Source organism: Callithrix jacchus, chromosome 9, assembly GCF_049354715.1.
Source record: "Callithrix jacchus isolate 240 chromosome 9, calJac240_pri, whole genome shotgun sequence".
In the NCBI taxonomy this organism is placed as follows: domain Eukaryota; kingdom Metazoa; phylum Chordata; class Mammalia; order Primates; family Cebidae; genus Callithrix; species Callithrix jacchus.
In genome coordinates this window covers 72,447,645-72,470,541 of record NC_133510.1, presented here as the reverse complement: position 1 = coordinate 72,470,541, position 22,897 = coordinate 72,447,645, and the positions used below count along the sequence as shown (strand labels likewise).

General features: G+C 41.8%; 1 protein-coding gene across 12 annotated transcripts in view; it reads right to left on the bottom strand.

Annotated features, from left to right (window-relative positions):
- MYRFL (myelin regulatory factor like) overlaps positions 1-22,897 on the bottom strand; it is a 135,846-nt gene that overhangs the window by 62,806 nt on the left and 50,143 nt on the right. For 8 of the 12 annotated variants that reach the window (XR_013521925.1, XR_013521924.1, XM_054238596.2 and 5 more), the window contains exons 3-7: positions 13,995-14,019; positions 13,682-13,749; positions 13,324-13,582; positions 12,499-12,590; positions 5,910-6,060 (exon numbers count right to left, since the gene is read on the bottom strand). Coding sequence is in view for 10 of the 12 variants with exons in the window: in XM_054238596.2 (XP_054094571.2) it covers positions 5,910-6,060; positions 12,499-12,590; positions 13,324-13,582; positions 13,682-13,749; positions 13,995-14,019 (595 nt within the window). In the remaining 2 variants the exon portion in view is untranslated. The remainder of the gene's footprint in view (positions 1-5,909; positions 6,061-12,498; positions 12,591-13,323; positions 13,583-13,681; positions 13,750-13,994; positions 14,020-22,897) is intronic. The other 4 variants (XM_054238597.2, XM_054238599.2, XM_078336855.1 and 1 more) reach the window with 2 other exon arrangements.

The following is a 22,897-nucleotide window of genomic DNA, read 5'->3' as shown; positions in this document are numbered from 1 at the left end:
TTTAATGAAGAAATAAAAATAACATTTCCAAACACGGCTGGCTGTTTACAAGCTTTTTATTTTCTCACAAAGAAGTACGATCTTTTTTTTTTTTTGAGACAGAGTCTTGTTCTGTTGCCCAAGCTGGAGTGCAGTAGGACAATCTCTGCTCACTGCAACCTCAGCCTCCTGGGTTCAAGCGATTCTCCTGCCTCAGCCTCCTAAGTAGCTGAGACTGCAGGTGCACATCACCATACCTGGCTAATTTTTGTATTTTTAGTAGAGATGGGGTTTCACCATGTTGGCTAGGCTGGTCTCAAACTCCTAAGTGATCCCACCTGCCTCAGAATCCCAAAGTTCTGGGATTACAAGTGTGACCACCGCACCTGGCCAGAAGTACAATTCTTGCCAAATTGAAGCATTCTTTTTTCAGATGGCCTTTCCCCTTTGTGCCTTCTAGACTTTTAATTTGACTCCATAATACTATAGAAAGATGTAGGCTAGATGTTGAGAAGTCAACATATTATTCAGACTTGTGAAATATCTGAGGTAAAATTAATCTCTTTTCTCCTTTAGAAAAAAAAAGCCTCTAAATTTCACCAGCAACAGCATATTTAAAAAGTCACTCAGGTGAAAGAATATTCAGTCTATTGATGATCTTATGGAAAAGCAGCCTTCACAGAATTACCAGGAATAGCTCTTAAATCAACCAGAGCTAGTTATACAATTGATTGGAAACCTGTTTTCACTAGAGTACGGTCATTTCCTTTTTGTTTTTTTTGTTTGTTTGATTTTTTTTTTGAAAGAGAAAGAAAAAGAGGAAAAAAGAGGGAAAAAGAAATATTACTTCATTCCTAAAATAGGTATCAATAATGGCCGATCAATATTTTGTGTGTTTAAAGTGGATAATGTATATTTTGTGTGTTTAAAGTGGATAATGTATATTTTGTGTGTTTAAAATGGAGAGCTCTATTGAGTTTATTGTTCTGGATCTGAGTTCAAGTCCTGGATGTCGTTATCAATTTTCTGTCTCGTTGAATCTAAATCTCATTATGGGTCTTATGTATCTGGGTGTTAAGATCTCTTATTATTACATAATCCTTTTACCTTTGTATCCTTGTAGCTTTAAAATCTATTTTATTAATTACGAGAATTGCAACTCCTGCTTTTTATTTATTTATTTTTGCTCTCCATTTGGTTGGTAGATTTTTTTCCAACCCTTTATTTTGAGTCTTTGTATATCTTTAGATATACCGTTAGATTTTGTCTGTATCTTTTGATTGGGGGATTTAGTCGATTTAAATTTAGGGTTACTGCCATTTGATATTAACTGGCTATTTTATCCTTTCATTGATGTAAATTCTTCTTTATGTTAATGCTCTTTACTTTTTGGTGTATTTTTAGAAAGGGTCATACTGGTTGTTTCTTTCTACATATAATGCTTCTTTTAGAAGTTCTTGTAAAGCAGGCCTGGTGGTAATAAAATCTCTGAGTACTTGCTTGTTCCTAAAAGATTTTATTTTTCCTTCAATTGTAAAGCTTAAATTGGCAGGATATGAAATTCTGGGCTGAAAGTTCTGTTCTTTAAGTATATTGAATATTGGCCCCCACTCTCTTCTAGCTTGTAGGGTTTCCGTTGAGAGATTTGCTGTAAGCCTAATAGGCTTACCTTTATGGGTAACCTGATCTTTCCCTCTGGCTGCCCTTAATATTTTCTCCTTCGTTTAGATCCTGGTGAATCTAACGATTATGTGCCTTGGGGTTGGTCTTCTTGAGGAATATCTTTGTGGTGTTCTCTGTATTGCCTGGGATTGAATAGTGTCCTGCTTTGCTAGATTGGGAAAATTTTCCTGGATAATGTCCTGAAAAGTATTTTCCAGTTTGAATTCATTCTTTCCATCACATTCAGGTACACCAATCAAACGTATATTAGGTCTTTTCACATAGTCCCATATTTCTTGGAGACTTTGCTCATTCCTTTTTATCCTTTTTTCTCTATTCTTGTCTTGTCGTTTTATTTCATTAAGTTGGTGTTCGACCTCTGATATCCTTTCTTCTGCTTGATCCATTCGGCTATTTAAGCTTGTACATATTTCACTAAGTTCTCATGTTGTATTTTTCAACTCCATAAGTTCATTTGTATTCCTCTCTATATTGTCTATTCTTTTCATCATTTCATCGAACCTTTTTTCCAAGTTCTTAGTTTCTTTACATTGGGTTAGAACAAGTTCCTTTAACTCCCAGAAGTTTCTTATCATCCACCTTTTAAAGCCTACTTCAGATAATGGAACACAGTCCTTTTCCATCAGGACTTGTTCTGCTGCTGATGAGTCCTTTTCCATCAGGGCTTGTTCCGTTGCTGATGGGTTCTGATTTTGAGTATACTCGGCCTTCTTAGGCTGTTTTTTTTGCTTCATTGTAGATGAACCGCCTTTCTAATTAGGTTTCTGAGTCGACGTCAGATTTATTGATTCCCAGTGCTGGGATCCGAGCAACCCACTGTCGCAGCCTAAATAGCAGCGATAAGACTGATGGTGCTCTTCTGCCCGGGAATCTCTGGTCTGGCTTCCCTCTTGAGTCCGCAACAAGCGGCTCTGACTTCCCGGAGCTCCAAACTTCGGTCAGTAGGGGAAGTGGTCCCGTTTGCTCTGCATGAAGAGCTGCTGCGCCAAGGCGCCAGCAAAACCGCTGCGGCGACCCATGGGGCTCCTCCACTGGGAATCAGCTGATCCGTAAGTGACGAAAACATCTAAAAGTGTGGCATCGTCTTGTTCTCTGAGCTTTCACTGGGAGCTACAATCCCGAGCTGTTAGTGATCGGCCATCTTGGATCTGAATCTCCATTTCCTTTTTATTCTCACAATTTGGTAAAAGCACTGAAAACCTACTAGGGCTGTTACTTCTGCAGAAAGAAATGGGATAGTGGTGAGGTGGCTAATCAAATTTTTGCCTTATTTGTTTTATCACTGGTATTTCCAATAGGAATGCTTTGTATATATAAGTTGAGCATCCCAAGTCTGAAAATCCCAAATCTGAAGTGGTCCAAGATCTTAAACTTTTTTTGTGTGTGTGTGATGTATTCTCTCTCTGTCACCCAGTCTGGAGGAAAGTGGTACAATCTTGGCTCACTTCAACCTCTGCCTCCAGGGTTCAAGCAATTCTCCTGCCCCAGCCTCCTGAGTAGCTGGGGCTACAGGCGGGTGCCAGCAGAAGCAGCTAATTTTTGTATTTTAGGAGAGACAGGGTTTCACCATGTTGACCAGATGGTCTTGATCTCTTGACCTCGTGATCTGCCCGCCTCGGCCTCCCAAAGTGTTGGGATTACAAGCATGAGCCACTGTGCCTGGCCAATCCTAAACTTTCTGAACACCAACATGATGTTCAAAAGAAATGCTCACTGGAGCATTTCAGATTTCAGATTTTTTTGATTAGGGGTGCTCAACTGGTAAGTAGAACTGAATCTTCCAAAATCCATATAAGTTCCCAAATCAGAAATACTTCTTCTGGTCTCAAACATTTCAGATAAGAAATAATCAAACTGTAATAGGTTTAATGAAATAATTCTAAAATGTTAATAAAAAGAAAACATTAAGTGTATATTATCAAATAGAAAATATAAAAGTTGAAAACTTCTTTGGTGAATTTTTCCCATGCATGTTGAAAATATGCAGCAGGATTTGTAATTCATCAAGCTTCCTAAATGTGCGTTTCTTCTCTCTACAAGCAGAGGAGGGCAGTACTCACTACTGTACGGATCTTTGCATCCTGGGATCTCAATTTGGACAGCTGCTATTATAATGAATAACGCAGAGTTTCTAAATTTTCCTCTAATTCTGGAAACAGAAAATATTACTGGGTCTCTTTGGAGAAGAGTGTTCATGTTCTTTGCACCTCCCCAATGGATCGTTATTGAGTCATTGATTACCCTTAAGAAGCCAATTGGTCAAAGGCTCCACAATCACAGTGCCTGCCAGCAGCAAAAAGAAAATCCACTGAATGAAGAATTTGATAAAGACTAAATGTCTTATGCCATCTGGAAACTTCTTATTGACTCAGGTTTCTAGAATTAATTTGCTAATTTGTTCCTATAAAGGCTAAATGGATAGAATGATAGAACTATATAGATTTTACTATAGAGGGTAATAAGAACTGTCTTGGTTGAGGAAGAAAAGGAGATTCTTTGGTGATGTTTCATGCTTCACCATCAAAAACTCTGAAGAAAAAAGTACAGCTAAGATATGAGCAATAGCCTGAAATTTAGGCTAGCTGTAATCAGAAATGGAATCAATCAACAAGAATTATACTGTTGTTGATTATTCTAAACCTTAAACATCAATCTCTGATTATAGAAATCTGTTTACATAAGAATGACAATTCTGCTTTTGATATCAAAAGTTAAGTATAAAATCAATTAAACTGGCTTTTTAAAAGTTCTTTGGTAGCATTGAAACATTATTCAGAAAAAATAAAATTCTAATGTCCTAACTGTAATGCTTTTAGGTAACTTAACAAAATGATATTTTTGGAACAAATTAGACCTGATTATATGTGAAAAGACAGTTGTTTTTCTGTCTCATTGATAAAAGCAGCGAAATTAGGAGGGCCTGAATTCTAATTCCTGAATTCTAAAGGAAGGTAAATATTGCCTTCCTTTTTTGCTTAGAAAAAGTGAATTATTGCTAAATATTCAACATAAATCTGCCTCTATACTTTTGAGTTGATATCATCTGTGTTCTTTTTTCCCATATCCTCTGTGTTCTCCATTTTTTTCTAGATTATTGGAGTCGAGATAGGCTGTTCAAACAAACTTAAAAAAGGTTTTAAATAAGAAGAGAGCTAACACTTACCTTGAAATCTTGATCATCTTGATGCATAGAGCCTGGGAAGCAGTTAAGTTTTAATTAAAACATTGAGCCTGTGTGTGACAGCTTCATACCTCGGTTATCATATTTCATATAGAACATGGAATGTTCCCCAAAAGATAATGAAGGCCAAGCCTCAAAGCCAAAAGCCATGAACCCCTCATTTCTTTTTCTAATTGTACACAGCAGAAAAGACACAAAGTCATGACATTTCAATGATACAATGAGCAATGAGCTTCCTTCAGCTTATTAAACACGCTAACTCCCAAAGTCTGTTTAACTCCCTAGATTTTGTTTTAAGGAAAATATTTCTTCCTTCTAGTACATCCAGTATAAAAGTCCTAGTGATAAGCTTTACTGTATTTGAATTTGGAAAATTTTTAAAAGCCCTCAAGTTATAGCCCAATGAAAATTCTAGAAGACTTAAGTAGGTAAATTACATGCTAGGAAATAAAAAAGTTTAGAGAATATTTAAGAGTAATAATATAGGAGTCCACATTTATTTCTTGAAACTATATTATATCATAAAAATAAGGTGAATCGTTTCCATTTTTTTAGTATGTTTTGTATTATTTAACTTCAGACTCCTTAACACAAAGAAACCACCTACCATGATTCCTGCAGGATATATTGTCAAAAAACTTGGTGATATTCATTCACAGCATATATGATGGGGGTGGTCACTGGCTCACAATTTAATGTGGCCCTCAGAAAAGTATTTTATGGCCTTGTAAATTAACTGCAGGATTACATGTTGGGGATTTGGGGAATGTCTATATTCCAGTTTTTAAACTGGCATGTAATCCCAGAAACATTCCTTCTTTCTCCATTATTTACTGGTTAAATTATAATCAAATAGAATTATAAGTCTGGCTTTCTGAAGGCCAGAAACCCATGTCCCAACTATTTATTTGTTAGTATGCAAAAACTGAGGAATAAGACAGACATTTTCTCATTGCCTTGCCCCACTTGAGCAGAGGTGGCATCAAAGCTCCAGTGCTTGAACTCAGTACTAAGCTTTGGCACTGTCTTTCTCCCCTCACTCGCCAGCCCACCCAAGGCCACTTACAGTTTTTCGTAATGACTGTTTAATAAGCTGTGCCAAGGACCACTATGGTATGGCTGCCACTTCAGAGCACGAGAGCACTGGTCTGTAGGCATCCCGTTCTGTCCCTCACTGTCAGGGTTCTGGACTTCACTGCTGTGACTCCTACTTGTCACTGCAAAGAAACAGGTGGATCAGAGCCTTCCTTCCAGGCTGTTTTTCCTAGACTCACAGCTAGCAGCATGGTGCTAATGAGTGGGCCATGTGGAAGGCAGAGTGACTGGGGAAGTGTCATGTGCTGGGGGTAGAAAGTGTGCTGCTGACCTCTTTTTCTCATCCGTCAAAGGAGCAGCCTAGGGTCAGTAATGTCAAAGGGTGGGGGTGAACACTTGTTGGCAACTTTGTCCCTAATATCTATCTACTCTACATCCTGCATAGCTTCTCTTCTTTTTCAGTCTGTGTGGTTGCAGTGAAGTCCATTCCCAGACTCCCAGAGCCAGGAGGGTAGGTGACCTAGTTCAATCAATCAAAGTACAGCATTCGGTCCTCGCATCAGTAATTGCGTCAGCAGTGGATATGTGGCCTATCCCAATTCAAGCAGAATGGATCTCAGCACTTTGGGGATGCTCACTCTTCTCTATGAGGTTTGAACCTGCAAGATACATCCCCAACAGCTGCTGACACCATGTGGGGACATGAGGGAAAGGCATATGGGAATGATGCCAGCACAGCAGAAGGCAGAGTTAAAAATGAAGGGCACCCAGTCCTGATGATGTCATCTGAGTTCTGGGACCCAATTCTAAACCTTCAGGTTACGGAGCCAATAGATCCCTTGATTTTGTTTTTTACTTGTTTTGTTGTTGTTATTTTGCTTTTTTGCACAAGGCAGTTTGAGGGTTTGCTTTTTAAAAACATTTTTCGTTGTTTTTGTTCATTGCAACCAATCTATTTTGATTTTGGCAGGTCTTTTGTGGCTCTAAGCTTCTGTGGTCCAGCTTTTTGAACTTAGAGCAGTTATTCACTTGGCGTCTTACTTCCCTCAACTGCAAAATAGAAATTAAAAACATGTGTCATGCCATCTTTACACATTACAGCATTACACGAGAAGAGAGAATGACATAATGGAAGTGAAAGCAGTTTCAGAAGCTAGAACCAAGATAAAGTAACAGAGAAAATCTTGTTAGTGTGCAATATCAACTGTAGAAAACTGCCACTTTTCTATGTCAAAAATGGTCAAATAACAGCAATTTCACATGTGCAACCTCCTATTTTGCATAATCCTTGCAACTTGTCTTAATTTGAGTATGCCTTCTGAACCATATGGATTCAACCTCAGATAATTTTATGTAAAATGCTATTGGCATGGTTGCTGTTCCTTTTCTTTTAACTCCTCTACCATCACTCATGCTTGGCATCCGGAGGGAATGGGAAATAGTGGGTGTTTGTGAGACCAGGTTCAGGCTGTCAGTAACAATGTACAAATAGGACTCCAGCTCCTATTGAATGTATCCACTTAGCCCACAGCTTAGAGAACACAGGAGAAAGGAGCTGGGTTGTTTTTTAATCATCAAACTTTTCCTTTCTTTATACTTCCATTGAGGACTTCCCAAAACAAATAAATAGAGCTACTTTTCATCCCAAATGTCAAAAAAAAAAAAAAAAAAAAAAAGCATTTCTCTTGGGGTATTGCTATTAAATGTCACTTAAGCAAAATACGCATTTTTTGTTTTCATAAAATGCCAATTTTAGGAAGATTTCTCAAAACCCTGAAAAACTTTTTTCCCAGCTACAAACACATGAAGTGGACAATGCAAGATGCTCTTCGTGCTCTCACTCCTCCAAAAGCTACCCGGTCTAAAATATTGTCAAAAAAAAACAAAAGAAGAAAGAAAAGAAACATCCTGCTTACACCAAATTGAGAGAAAGAGAGAACATACTTCTTTCTTTCTTATCTTCCTCTCTCCTACAGTGGAGAAAGGGCCAAAGAACTTGGGAGTTTCAAATCGAGACAGTCCTGGGTTTGAATCACAACTCTACAATTAAGGGCTAAGGCAATCTTACAAAAATGATTTAAGCTCTGTCAGCTTCATTGTTTTCATCTGCAAAATGGGATTAATTATGTTACTTCCCAGGGTTGTTGAAGGGTTCAAGGAGGCCATGACTGCAAAGTGCAGAACACAGTGTCTGCCACTAGTAAGAGTTTAAACAACGGTGCCTTCAGCTATGATCACTGGCACTGTCATCATCACTGTCCTTGTTTCAGCATACGTAGCTCAGTGTTTCCTAAGAAGTCTTGGGAAATACTTCTGTTCTTGGCCTCCACCGTAGCTCTATCTAATGTGAAATAACTAACCCATGTGCCTGACTGAATACTGGCTAAATTATGCCCTTTCCTACTCAAGCGTGCAGCAAGGTCAATGTTTCAAGGCATGCAGCCAAAAGCCAGCTCCACTTCTCCAGACACTGATGGGGAAGGTGGACAGGGTCAGGGAGATTGTCCTAAAAAATAACAGCATTTCCTGCCTTTGTCATCACAACAGTAAGGGTATCAGAGCAGCCGCTCCAGTAGGGGTGACACAGTTGTGGCTTCTCTGGAAGATGGCTATCAGCTGGGAAAACCCTAGGGACCAGAATCTGGGATTACAGGCCCACACCGAAACCCAAGGCACACACGTGAGGCTAGCTAGAACTTATTCATATCAGTACGACTAACAGTGTCTGCTACTTTGTGGGCTTTCTACACCACAGATGCTTTCCCAGATACTTTACATAGTATTCCATCAGCTTCTTAAACTATCTCCCAGGTAAGAATCTTTTGTTCCATAAACGTTCCTTTTTGAAGGACACTATACATCAAGAAGAGTATACAGATCATGAGTACACAATTTTATAATTTACAAAATGATCTAATGGTACAGGAACCTTTTAGTCCTCCAGGGGACACCCACATGTCCCCTACCAATAATTAGTCTCTCCTGCCCAAGACTGATCACTACCCTAAAATCTAATACCATAGCACAGTTTATAGAAATGAAATACTATGACATAATATATAATCTTATATGCTGAGCTGGCCTTTTTTTTTTTTTAAAGACAGGGTTTTGCTCCACTGCCCAGGCTGGAGTGCAATGGCACAATCATAGCTCACTGTAGCTTCAACTTCCTGGGCTGAAGCTATCCTCCCACCCCAGCCTTCTGTGTAGTTGGGACCACAGGTACGTGCCACCACATTGGCTATTTTTTTATTTTTTATTTTTACTTTTTTGTAGAGACAGGATCTCACTTTGTTGCCTAGTCTGGTCTCAAACCTCTGGGCTCAAGCAATCCACCCACCTCGGCCTCTCAAAGTGCTGGGATTATAGACATGAGCCACCATGCCTGGCCTCACTGGCCTCTTTTGCCCAACAGTATGTTTATGGTATTCATTCATTAGTGTTGCAAATGGCAGTCCTTTGCTCATTCTCATTGCCGTATTGTACTCCACTGTATAAATATACTACAATTTATCTTGCTGTTGATGGCCATTTAGGATCTTTTCAGTTTGTGGTGTAAGTAATGCTGCTCTGGACATTCCTATGCATGTATTTGGTGGGCATATGCGCACATTCCTGCTAAGTATACTTCTAGGTGTGGAATCACCAGGTTGCAGGACATGCTTTAGTAGATACTGCCAAAAAAACATTTCTAAGTGGTTATGAGATAAGGTTTCTTAATCTCATTTAACAAATGTGGAAACTGACTTTCAAAGACCTGAAATAACTTTCCCAGTGTCACAGCTGTTAAGTGGAAGAGCTGGGATTCAAACCTTTCTCTTCACTTCATGCTAGACTGAGGATCTCTTGAGAAAATCTAACAGAAGTGAGAATGTAAAAGTAGCAAACTGCCTAAGTCCAGACCTTTTGGAGAAAACTGATAGCTTGCATTTGAATGCTTTTCAAATTATGTTTGCCTAACTTACTTCAAAAAGTCTTAGAAATGAGTAAAGTCAAAATTATTATTCTCATTTCATAATCAAGAAAAATAACTCTCTGAGAATCCCAGATTCCTGGAGAGACAAGACAGGTACTTTTTCAGATGCTGCAGTGTGAATTCAGCCAGTTTACCTCTTACTGTGGGCCGCTGGCCATGGCTCTAGGGCTGGAAAACCCTTTGTTTTTAAGCTTCAAAATAATAGAGGGTTGAAGCCTCCCAGGGAGGCCATGAACCGTTTTTTTTTTTTATTTGGGGTTAAGACCAAGTAGGGCCAGGAACCAGCTGGTAGGAGCCTACCTACCAGCACTTCCTCTCTCAGCAAAATTTTACATTTGCCCACACCAACCCAGTGATTCTACATTTTCAGGCCTATAAAGGGGGATCTTGGAACATTTGGGCAAAGTGTACTACTGAGGAGGATGGCACTAGGAAAGCTTTATTGATTAATTTAAGACATTTCTTATCAAAAATCAGTGATCCTTCTGTCTATAACACTGGCATAACCTCCTCCTTTTTCTAGTAATGAGCTGCTTCCCCAGGACCTTTGTAGAAACCCTTGGCCCCTGCAACATCAAATAGGAATTAATGACTAGAAAACTTTTGCTAAAAATACAAAATGTAATAAGAATGTGGCATTTGGATTAACTCCATGCTGTGTTTTGTGTCTTTCTTATTTTTTGGTCCTGAGAACCTGCTCATTTTCATTCTGGAACTGTTGTCTGGAATCAGTTACCTTTACTCAGTTTTTCAGTGACCTGTGAATAGGACTTAAACAAGGGATATAGGATTTCCTATCTGTTGGAAATCCTAGTAATTTCAGTCATTCTTCCATGGTTGTTCTCTGAAGATGGTGAAGAATCAATGGCCTTTCTGGGACATCCAGCAGAAAACCATCACAGGATGGAGCTTAACTCTGGGATGGCCAGGACAATTTGAGCAGCAATCTGGTTTGACGAGGAAATTCTTGGATGACTTGACTTGTATCCCTTAGTGAGCTAGTACATCTACAGGAGAATGAACAGATGGTTCCCCCATCTGGCTAGGAATTTACTCAGCCTTTTATGTTTGAGAATCATAAAAAAAGCTGCAGGTTAGATGTGGGGATCCCTGAAGAATTTAGGGTAGCCTTGCATGGGGAGGTAGATGGAGAGCTCTATCTTATCCACAAATGGGACTTTAATTAGCATTTTGTGTTTCTAAGGTTGGGGAAAAAATGGTGAGAAACTGCTGACCATGTTGGATGCATATAAAAAGAAAGGAGGCAGTTTGAGGTTCAGTTGATATGATGGATGGATGCCCAGTGCAATTCTGAGACTGTACTCCCAGGAGATGGGTGGGACTTGACTAACAGGGTGAAGTCATCACCCAAAGAAGGCCTCCACAGCGCATGCTGGAGCTGACGCCAGAGGTCCCTCAGAGAATCAGATCTTACCATGGACTGTTAAAGGTAAAGGCAGCAGCCCCAGCTGGAGAGGTTGTGTTTTTTCCCACTTGGGTGAGGCCACACACATCTCCTTTCTGGACAGTGTAAACCTCTAGAGTTTGGGAACAATGGTGGGATGGGAGGCCCAAGAAGAAAATCTTCAACCTCTTGCCAAGCTGACAAATGCAGATAGAAGAAATGGGACTTGGTACGGTGAATTTGTTCACACTGCCCACATTAGCCATTTGCAGTGGCTAATAGAATTGGGTTGAGGCCAGACATGGTGGCTCATGCCGGCAATCCAAAGACTTTGGGAGGCTGAGATGGGGGAGTCACTTGAAGCCACGAATTCGAGATCAGCCTGGGCAACTTAGCGAAACCCATTTCTACAAAAACAAACAAACAGAAGCCGGACTAAAGTGTCATCCTTTACCCTTACTATGTGCCATAGCATTTACTCTAAAAATTTCGAAGTTCAAATCTTTAGACTTCAAAAGCCTACTTTGTTAATCAGGCTCTTAGCTCAAAACATGACATGTTATATGGTTATATAAGACCAAAAAAAAAAAAAACAAAACCAGGTAGGCTGACTGCTTGGGCATTAGATGACTTGTTGAAAGACTGCTAAAATGATTTTACAAAATTTCAAACATCCACTGGGAATTTGCCAATTTGAAGTCAGTTTGAGGAAGAGTTCAACTTTCCACCTCCCTGTTCTAGCTTCTCAGAGTGCCTTCCATGAGCCAGCAGCATCGCCATCACCTGGGAGCTTGTTGGAAATGCAGACCTCAGACCCTAGAGACTCAATCAGAGTCTGCATTTTACCAACATCCTCCAGCTATTTTGTGCACATTAAGGTTGAGAAGGATTGCAACATTGCAATGGGCACAGCAGCAGGTTCTTGAAGGCGCTGCCACATTGCACAGCTTCCACAGGCCTGGAGCCTGGATCCTCTGAGACACATTGTCCTTGAAATTGAAAGATTGGCATTTCACCTGCACCCAAGAGAGAAAAACCGCATCTCTTCCTTGGAGGATCTTTGTGACCCTGCCTGCATGAAAGGTATGTCAAGAGGAAAGAATCAAACTTCCAGAGCCTATCATTGCTCTTCTGTGAGAAGGAAACTTTTGTAGGGCTGCTCAAAGGCTGGTAAAAAGCCTTAATTTAATGCGGAAGGCTTTGATGGCATTGCCCTTGTCCCCGCTCAGGTTTGCTCACTTGGTCTGCAGTGGTGGGCCCACACTCGGCAGTCCCCGGAGTCCTCTAGTGCCTGCGTGCACTTTCTCTTCTTGGCTGGAGGCAATGAGGCTCTGAAATCAAGACACCAAAATGAAGGTTAGGATTCTTCCTTGCGCACCATGTTATATTAAATAAAATGTAATCTCCCAGGTCACTGCTCTCTGCTTTCCTAAGTCTAATTCCAGTTAGTTAAGGTTCTTTGAGCCCTACTAGGCTGAAACTCAGTTTTCCTTGATCAAGTAGACCTGAGATTCACCAATATGAAAGATAAATTGACAGTGTTTACAATGGCAGAGTACTCACTGAGACAGAGAAGATACAGACTTAAAATATAGGTATACATTTTACACACGACGATTTTTTTTTCAAGTGGAGTTTTACCACAATTTTTGATGGCCTTTACTCTTTTTGGCACCCTCTAGATCCAGAAGAGAGAAGAAAAGAAAGAAAAGGAGAAAAGAACATTCGTTAATGCTTAATTAGCAGATATTTCTTTAAGAGTTCATTCACAATTCCCTTCGATAGTCTAGCTGCTGCTGCATACGTACAGTGTTTCCCCATCATCTAGAACCTCACTGACATTTTAGCTTTTGACTGAAGGAGGACCTTGGATTTAGAGGGTTTTTAATTAAAAGATTGTCTAAGCCAAGAACACTGGGACTTCGCGACGTCCTATATATGTCTCAACACTGCCATCTCCTGGACAGGACTCCACTGTGCAGTCTTTCTACGTCCCTGCCAGAGGCAGGCTGCTCCGAGACTTTTTGCAGAAGTCTTTGAATGACTAATTATCTTTTTCTTTACCCAGGGCTATGGCACAGAGGCTGCTGATGGTAAGAACAACTTATCCCCATATGGGAGGACACGGATTGGTCCAGGTGGGTGGCAAGATGACTGGCGTTTGAGTGGCAGCTGTGAAAACCTCCGTGGATTTGGCTGGAGTCGCCCATTCCAGAGGTGACCTGCAGTGGGTGCACCGGCGGCATCGCAGGGGCAGCTGCGGGGTGGAGAAAAGGAGCTGGAGTCCTCCCAGCTGTGGGCCTCGGGGTCCGGCAGCATGCACCTGGGGAGAGACACAAGCAAGAAGTGCCCCTTTCTCACTGCCCAGAGTCCAAGAAAAAGAGCAACAGTGCAAGATGTGTGGAAGGTGGGTCCCACTCACCTTTGACCTGCAGAGGAGAGCAGGAGTCAGATGCAGAATAGGGTGGGGTGACTGGGAGCTGCCGTTGCCTGAAGATTAGAGACATGCATTGCATTTTTGTTTCACTCTATTATATTTCTGTCACAAATAGGAGGCAACCCTCAGTATACAGCCCCCACAATGATGGTTCCAGGTGTTGGGCATGTGGGCACCTGAGGGGCTTGGGAAGTGAGGGCCATCAGACCATGCTCAGGGTCATGTCGTGGTTAAGTGAGCGGGCTTTGGGTCCCAGCTCTTCCACTTCCTAGCCGTGTATCCATGAACAAGTACTTACCCTCTCCAGGCCTCCATTTCCTCACCTACAAAATGGAAATAGTGATTACATCTACCTCCCAGCATTGTTGTGAGAATTAAATGAGATCATGTATATAAAGCCCATAACATAATGCCACAAACATATTAAGTGTCCATCAAAGTTTAATATTATTGCTTCTTATAAAGACAGGACAAATATTTAAAGTGACAGATATCCCAATGGCACTGACTTTACAAATTACATGAATGTCTTAAATCATCACAGTTACTCCCCAATATATATATATGTCTATTATCTATCAATAGATTTTTTAAAAATAATTACTTCTTAACATTCCTATACCAGAAAAAAAATGGTTGTACATACTGTTTGGGCCAGGACAATGTACATTGCTGTCCCTATAGTAATGATTTTCCATTTGTGTTCTAGGGGATCCCAAAGCTCTTGAAAGGAGCTGAGTTTTATAACAAGAACACTTTAAAGGGTTGGGGAGAAAACAACTTTTTCTGTTTTATATATTGAAGTGCAAGTAAAATTTTATTTCATTCATTCATTTATTTATTTGAGATGGATTTTCACTCTGTCGCCAAGCTGGAGTACAGTGGCATGATCTCGGGTGATTGCAACCTCTGCCTCCCAGGTTCAAGCAATTCTCCTGATTCAGTCTCCCAGGTAGCTGGGATTACAGGTGCCCACCACCACACCTGGCTAGTTTCTGTATTTTTAGTAGAGATGGAGTTTCACCATTTTAGCCAGGCTGGTCTTGAACTCCTGACCTCAAGTGATCTGCCCACCTTGGCCTCCCAAAGTGTTGGGATTACAGGCATGAGTCACAGCACCTGGCCAGTAAAATTTTATTTTTAAAAAATGTGTATTACCACTAAAGAAGTGTGAAAATCTCTTATCCAAAAGACCTACAAGGTTCTTATAGCTCAGCATCTCTATAGTGCTGCATCATACTCAAGCATCCCAACCTCTACTCGATTCTCTTGCTTGGAGAGGAAGCTTCAAGTTTAGTATGTTGTTTAAAAATCCAATATAATATGATGAAAAGTTTGCTTTTATCATTTACCAGAAAAGTTGTGTTTTCTCCTTATAATTTATTCACTTCCTATTAATAAGAATGAGAGAAAACACATCTACCCTCCTCCAAAAACCCCACTCAAATGAATGTAAAGACATAAAGAGACGTAAACACCAAAGCATATAGAGAATGTAAGCAAAGACCCCAGAAGACCAAATTTCAATAGCATGGCAGCAGACAGAAATAGGATAGATGGTAACCAAACCAGCAGAAACACACACACACACACACACACACACACACACAAAACCAAGACTGCCTGGAAATGGTGGAGGGAACAGAGGGAGCTGACAAGAAGTTTTCGAATCAAAACTCAAAAGGCCCAGGACACAGATGTCACCATGACCTTCTGCCTTCAGAGGTAAGGGTGGAGCTGAAAACAAAGGATTGGTTAAACATCTGAACAAGAAACAACTGGACCCTTAGATCAGCTTCCCTGTAGGGAGCAGTGGCCATCTTGAGCGTCATGATAGCCGTCTTGTGATCTTGCTGCTCAAGCTTCTGCTTCCCTTATCTAAGTTTTACGTTCTTCTTAGTCAGGAGGCCAGCCTGCAGCCTCGTCTCCATGATTACTTTCTGACGTCAGAACTCAGAGCTTCCCGCCTTTGCTTGCTTATAAGCAGCTGCTTTGTACCTAGTAAACGAGACTTGATCAGATCTTTGACTTGTCTCCATTCTTCGCGTCTCCTGTCTCTCTCTCTTAATCCCCACTCCCTCCCTAGGGTCTGCGTTGCTCCTCCCGTGGGTCGGGACAGACTGGCGCCCAACGTGGGGCTCGAGTACGAGGGGTACAGTGAGGGACGCCGTCGAGGTCAGCCGGCACAGAAGGATTGAGAAAACCCGGAGGAAAGAGCATCGTGGGAGCCTGCCACGGACTTGCGCTCCGGTAAGCGGACGGCGAATATGGGACAGGAAATCAGCCAGCATGAGTTGTTTATAGAGAGTTTAAGTAAGGCTTTAAAGGCGCGAGGAGTAAAGGTGAAAATAAAACAATTGTGTAAATATTTTGACTATATCCATCCAGGATGTCTGCCCTTGGTTTCCCCAGGAAGGAACCACAGACCAAAAACGGTGGAAAAGGGTAGGAGATGCTTTGAAAGATTATTACAGTACTTTCGGACCCGAAAAGGTCCCAGTCACAGCTTTTTCTTATTGGAACTTAATAGATGAAATTTTAACTCAGAGACGCCACAATCCCCTCATTGCCAATGTAATCTCCCAGGGAGAGTCTCTCCTAAAAGGGGAACTCGATAAGAGCAACTTCGGCAGTGCTAAGAGTCCAGATGACTCCAAGCAATTGTCTGTAAATGAAGAGGCGCAATCGCCACAAGTTAATAAGGAAGAGGATCTGTTGTCTTTTGATAGTGACTCCGAGAAGGGAGCGCCCGGAGGGTCACAGTGCCCCTCCGAGAGCCAAAGTCCACCTTTAGAAAAAACCAAAAGAGGATCTAAAGGGCACACCCAAGGATCCGATAGACCTAAAGTTAAATCTTTAAACCAGAAAAAGAGATCCACTTGGTTAATGGAAAGGGCCAGATGAACCTTTTTCAGAATTTGTACATCGCCTTATTACAGCGGTGGGCAGAATTTTTGGCAATGCAGATGCGGGCACAGATTTTGTTAAACAACTGGCATTTGAGAATGCCAATGCTGCCTGCCAAGCGGCTATCCGCCCTTATAAGAAGAAAACAGACCTCTCAGGGTATATACGTCTGTGTTCAGACATAGGTTCAGCTTATCAACAAGGACTAGCTATGGCTGCAGCCCTACAGGGCTACACTGTGAGACAGTTCTTATCTAATCAGTCAAAAAATAGGTGCTTTCAATGTGGCACCAGTGGTCACTATGCTAAGGATTGTAATGCTGATAAGAAACTCTCCCTTAATACTGAAGTCCCTGGCTTGTGTCCCCCGATGCAAGAGAGGGAAACATTGGGCAAATGAATGTAAATCGAAAAGAGATGCCCAAGGGCAACCACTTTCCCCACATCAGGGAAACGGGATGAGGGGCTAGCCCCAGGCCCCCAAGCAAAAACAAATCTATGGGGCAGTCAGCTTTGTTCCTCCAACCAACAATTCGTTTCAAGCCTCTGCCGAGCCACAACAGGAAGTGCAGGATTGGACCTCTGTTCCACCTCCCACACAGTACTAACACCTGAAATGGGGGTTTAGGCATTGCCTACAGGCATCTTTGGGCCCCTGCCTGAAGGTTCTTTTGGACTTATTCTAGGGCAAAGTGGCCTCACTCTACAAGGCCTGCAAGTCCTCCCCAGAGTAATAGATAATGATTACACAGGAGAAATCAAAGTTATGGCAACCTCTCCTAAGGTCATAAGTACTGTCTCCCCTGGACAGAGATTTGCATAGCTCTTGCTTTTACCTCTTTGTAAAACCAGTAATAGAATTGTAAAAAGGGACAGAGGTAACTTAGGCTTTGGTTCCTCTGACGTCTATTGGGCAGAAGCGATATCTCCTAACAAGCCCATGATGACATTATGGCTAGATGGAAAGGAGTTTACTGGGCTAGTGGATACCGGAGCAGATGTGACCATAATTAGCAAAACCCAGTGGCCTGTCACATGGCCAATAAGTGCTACTATTACTCATCTCACTGGTATTGGGCAGAGTAAGAATCCTGAGAAAAGTACAAAAATGCTAAAATGGGAAGATAAGACAGGAAATCAAGGCCAAATCCAACCCTATATTGTTGCAGGCCTACCCTTCAACCTTTGGGGAAGGGATTTGCTAGCTCAGATAGGTATGGTCATAGGTAGCCCTATGAGATCATTGCCGCCCAGATGCTTAAACACGGATACGTGCCCGGTACTGGGTTAGGAAAGAACCAAACTGGGATCTTAAGCCCTATAGAAACTAAATCAAAAAGAGACAGGACAGGAATAGGACATTTTCAATAGGGGCCGCAGTCTGTCCTGTAGCCCATGCAGACAAAATTACCTGGTTGTCAGACAACCCCATATGGGTTGACCAATGGCCCCTCTCCTTAGAAAAATTAGCTGCCGCATAACAACTGGTACAGGAACAGTTGCAAGAGGGGCATATAGAACCTAGCAATTCTCCTTGGAACACACCAATCTTCATTATAAGGAAAAAGTCAGGAAAATGGCGATTGCTACAAGATCTTAGAGAAGTTAATAAATCCATGGCCCTCATGGGGGCCCTACAACCCGGGCTCCCTTCTCCCATCGCCATACCCTTAAATTACTATAAGATTGTTATTGATTTAAAAGACTGTTTCTTTACCATTCCATTACATCCAGATGATCAAAAACGTTTTGCTTTCAGTGTGCCTTCTACGAATTTTAAGGAACCTATGAAAAGATATCACTGGAAAGTGTTACCTCAAGGCATGGCCAATAGTCCAACCTTGTGCCAATCTTTTGTTGCCTTAGCCATTCAACCTGTTAGAGACACCTGGAAAGAAATCTATATTATCCATTATATGGATGATATTCTTTTAGCAGGAAAAGTTGGACAGGATGTTTTGTCTTGTTTTAAAGCTTTGCAAACATATCTTACTCAACATGGTCTGTTAATAGCTCCTGAAAAGGTGCAACTCACAGATTCCTATACATATTTAGGCTTCCAGCTAAAAGGAAACCAAATTACTACACAAAAGGTACAACTCAGGCTAGATAAACTGAAGACACTCAATGACTTTCAGAAGTTATTGGGAGATATTAATTGGCTGCTACCTCATTTAAAACTATGTAAAGCAGATCTCAAACCACTTTATGATATTCTAAATGGGGACCCAAACCCCACATCACCTCGCGAGTTAACCTCTGAAGGCATACAGGCTATTCAAACTGTAGAACATGCCATTAATCATCAAACCATCACCTTTGTAGATTATAGCAAGCCACTCCAATTTATCATTTGCCAAACCTCATTATCCCCTACCGCTGTATTTTGGCAAACCGCTCCGCTCATGTGGGTACACCTCCCTAACACGCCAAAAAGAGTCCTTGAACCATACTACCTTATGGTAGCTAATCTAATTATCCAAGGCCGAACAATAGGCAAGGAATATTTTGGTTATGAACCTTCCTTAATTATCCAGCCATACAGTAAAAAACAAGTTCAGTGGCTTATGCAAACTGCTGGAGCTTGGCCTATAGCATTGGCTTCCTTTTCAGGACAATTAGACAATCACTATCCCCCTCATAAGTTGATTACTTTTGCCAATAGACATGAATTTATCTTTCCAAAGGTCACAAAACCTGAACCTATTCCCAATGGACTCGTAGTGTTCACTGATGGTTCATCTACAGGTATAGCTGCCTATGTCACTCAAGGCCGTACCGTGCAATCTCAAACCCAATCATCCTCAGCTCAACTTACTGAGTTACAAGCAGTTATAGCAGTATTCTCTGCTTTCCCTAATCAAACCTTAAACGTTTACACTGACAGTGCATACATTGCTCAATCCATACCTAATTTAGAGACAGCTCCCATCATCAAACATACCTCTTCAGCTGCAAAATTATTCAAACAATTACAACAGTTCATCATCAGCAGAACCCATCCTTTCTTTATTGGACACTTGCGGGCCCACTCAGGATTGCCTGGACCACTGTCACAAGGCAATCAACAAGCCGACCTAGCCACCCGCATTTTTCACGCATATGCCACAGGAATTAAAAATCCATTATCTCAAGCTCAACATACACACAACCTACACCACCTTAATGCTCACTCCCTTAGATTATTACATCATATTACCAGGGAACAAGCTAGACAAATAGTTAAGAAATGCACACAATGTGCCACCCATTTACCTGTGCCCCATCTAGGGGTCAACCCTAGGGGCCTAGTCCCCAATGCACTCTGGCAGATGGATGTAACCCATGTTTCAGAATTTGGCAATCTTAAATATGTTCATGTGTGCATTGATACCTGTAGTGGATATGTGTTTGCCACACTCCAAACAGGAGAAGCCACTAAACATGTCATTGGACACCTGCTGTCTGCTTTTGCCACCCTTGGCTGTCCACAAAAAAATTAAGACCGATAATGGACCAGGGTATACCAGCACAGCCTTTGCCCGATTCTGCTCTCAATTAAACATACAGCATATAACCGGCATCCCCTATAATCCTCAAGGCCAAGGAATAGTTGAGAGAACTCATCTCACCTTAAAACTTACCCTTCAGAAAATAAAAAAGGGGGAATGGTACCCCATCAAGGGGTCCCCCAGAAACCTCATAGCACATTCACTATTTATACTCAATTTTTTAACTTTAGACAAAAATGGACACTCCGCTGCAGAACACCATTGGCAATCAGAAACTCAAACAAAATTTGCATCCGTGATGTGGAAGGATCCTATGACAGGCTCCTGGCACAGTCCTGACCCCGTATTGATTTGGGGTAGAGGATCAGTCTGTGTATATGCAAAGGAAGCAGACTCTGCCAGATGGTTGCCAGAAAGATGAGTAAAACAAATAGACAGTAAGGGAACATCAGGGTGTGAGGATAATAACCCCTCCCAGGGAATATCTTAAGCCCTGAGGATTATACCCTGTTCCCCTTCCCAGTTTTGATGTTATAGCAGGTAGAAACAAGAGGGCGATCCAGTTCATTCCTCTACTAGCTACCCCCGGAGTCACTGCTGCCTTTACCACAGGAACTGCAGGTTTAGGTTATTCCTTACACTCTTACCATCAACTTTTCCTTCAACTAATTAATGATGTTGATTTACTCTCATCCACCATACAAATCATTCAAGACCAGCTTGATTCCCTAGCCGAAGTGGTCCTGCAAAACCGCCAAGGCCTAGATCTGCTTACTGCTGAAAAAGGAGGGCTGCGCCTTGCATTAGACGAAAAATGCTGCTTCTACGCCAACCGTTCTGGTGTTGTCAGAGATAAAATAAAAACCCTGCAAGAAGACTTGGCTGAAAGAAGAAAGGCACTCTACGATAATCCGCTGTGGGGGGAGTTGAATGGGTTCCTCCCCTATCTCCTCCCCCTCCTCGGCCCTTTTGTCGGGTTCCTCCTACTCCTCACTGTTGGACCTCTTATCTTCAACAAGGTCATGGCTTTTGTTAAACAACAAATTGACGCCATAAAAATGCAACCTCTACAGGTCCATTACCATAAGCTGGAAATGGCCGACCAGGAAATAGAGATGGATCAAGGTTACGGTAGAAGCTCAATGAGCACCGCCAACCATCTCTGACATTGCCTGGTGAGATGGACCAGTTACCCAATGACGGGCAACCTGAGAGCCTGGCAGTAAGATGCTCCCGCCTAAGACAGGAGACCGGGATACAAATCCCGCTCGCCCTATGACGGGTAAGGGTAAAAGCATCACTGCAGGTGTGTCTCTTGACCTAAGACAGGCATGGTCCCCACAGGCAGCCAGCGAAATGAAATAAAACAAAAAAGGGGGACCTGTAGGGAGCAGTGGCCATCTTGAGCGTCATGATAGCCATCTTGTGATCTTGTTGCTCAAGCTTCTGCTTCCCTTATCTAAGTTTTACGTTCTTCTTAGTCAGGAGGCCAGCCTGCAGCCTCGTCTCCATGATTACTTTCTGACGTCAGAACTCAGAGCTTCCCGCCTTTGCTTGCTTATAAGCAACTGCTTTGTACCTAGTAAACGAGACTTGATCAGATCTTTGACTTATCTCCATTCTTCGTGTCTCCTGTCTCTCTCTTAATCCCCACTCCCTCCCTAGGGTCTGCGTTGCTCCTCCCGCGGGTCGGGACACTTCCCCACCCTATAAAGCTACCTCCATCACCCCAGCAGAAGTTGGAAAGGTCTATTCTCTAGAGAAATGACCCCAGGGAAACTGTGGTACGGGGTTACCAGGCACAGTTATTGCTGTAGCTGAGCTACAGGGCTGAAAAATGGAAGAATTCATTAAAAATCTGAACACTAAACTCTGAGTCTCTTCCTTAACTCTGCTTTGCATGCATCCAAGCAGATTTCCCACAAGTGAGAAATTGGAATACTGTTCCCAAGAAAAATGGAATGTACTCGAGGAAAATGTAGTATTTTGAAGTTACCAAGGAAACACCCATCACCTGCCTGATCATTCTATCAAGAAATTTATCCTTTGAGAACAATGGTTTACACACAGAACTTCTTAAACAGGAACAAATAAAGGACCAGACATTTTGAAAAAGCCTTTAACATTAAAGACAGAGAACAAAACCAGACAAATAGGGAATGCTAAAGAATCACAAAGAGCTCTTTCTGTTTTTTCCTTCTTATATAATGGGTAAACTACCAAATCTGACCCTCTCATAGAGAAACACTCCAAACGCTGGAAATACTTAAAAAACAAACATAAAATGAAAAACACCACCTACCCAAAGACACTGGAAACTGGACAAAAGCAAGGAGATTCTGGAGGGCACTGAGCTTGGAGAGGGTACTGGCATGCAGTGAGTTTCTTGTTTACAGCATTTAGTCTGAGGGCTGGTTGAAGTCAGAGCCACAGGACAGCTAACCTCCGATAGAAATCCACAGCCTTTCTGGCCTGAATAACCAGAAAACAGATCTTGGGGCAAACTCCGCTGATGAAAAGTGACAGAGAATCTTGGAAAAGAAAGATAAGAGCAGGGGACCCCCAGATTCTGTGTATAACTCTGCCAAGTCTTTTGCTGATCCCTGAGTCACAATGTATAGGGCAGACTGCGCACAACCCAACCAAAGAAAACAAGACTAAACAGGACTTGAGTCTAAGCAAAGTGATTGACTACTAAAACAGAAGTATCCATACTCTTCTGAGGAATATAAAAGAATCCAGCCATTCCCAATGCCCAGGTAAAACAACTACTCTACACCAGCAATCCCCAACCTTTTTGGCA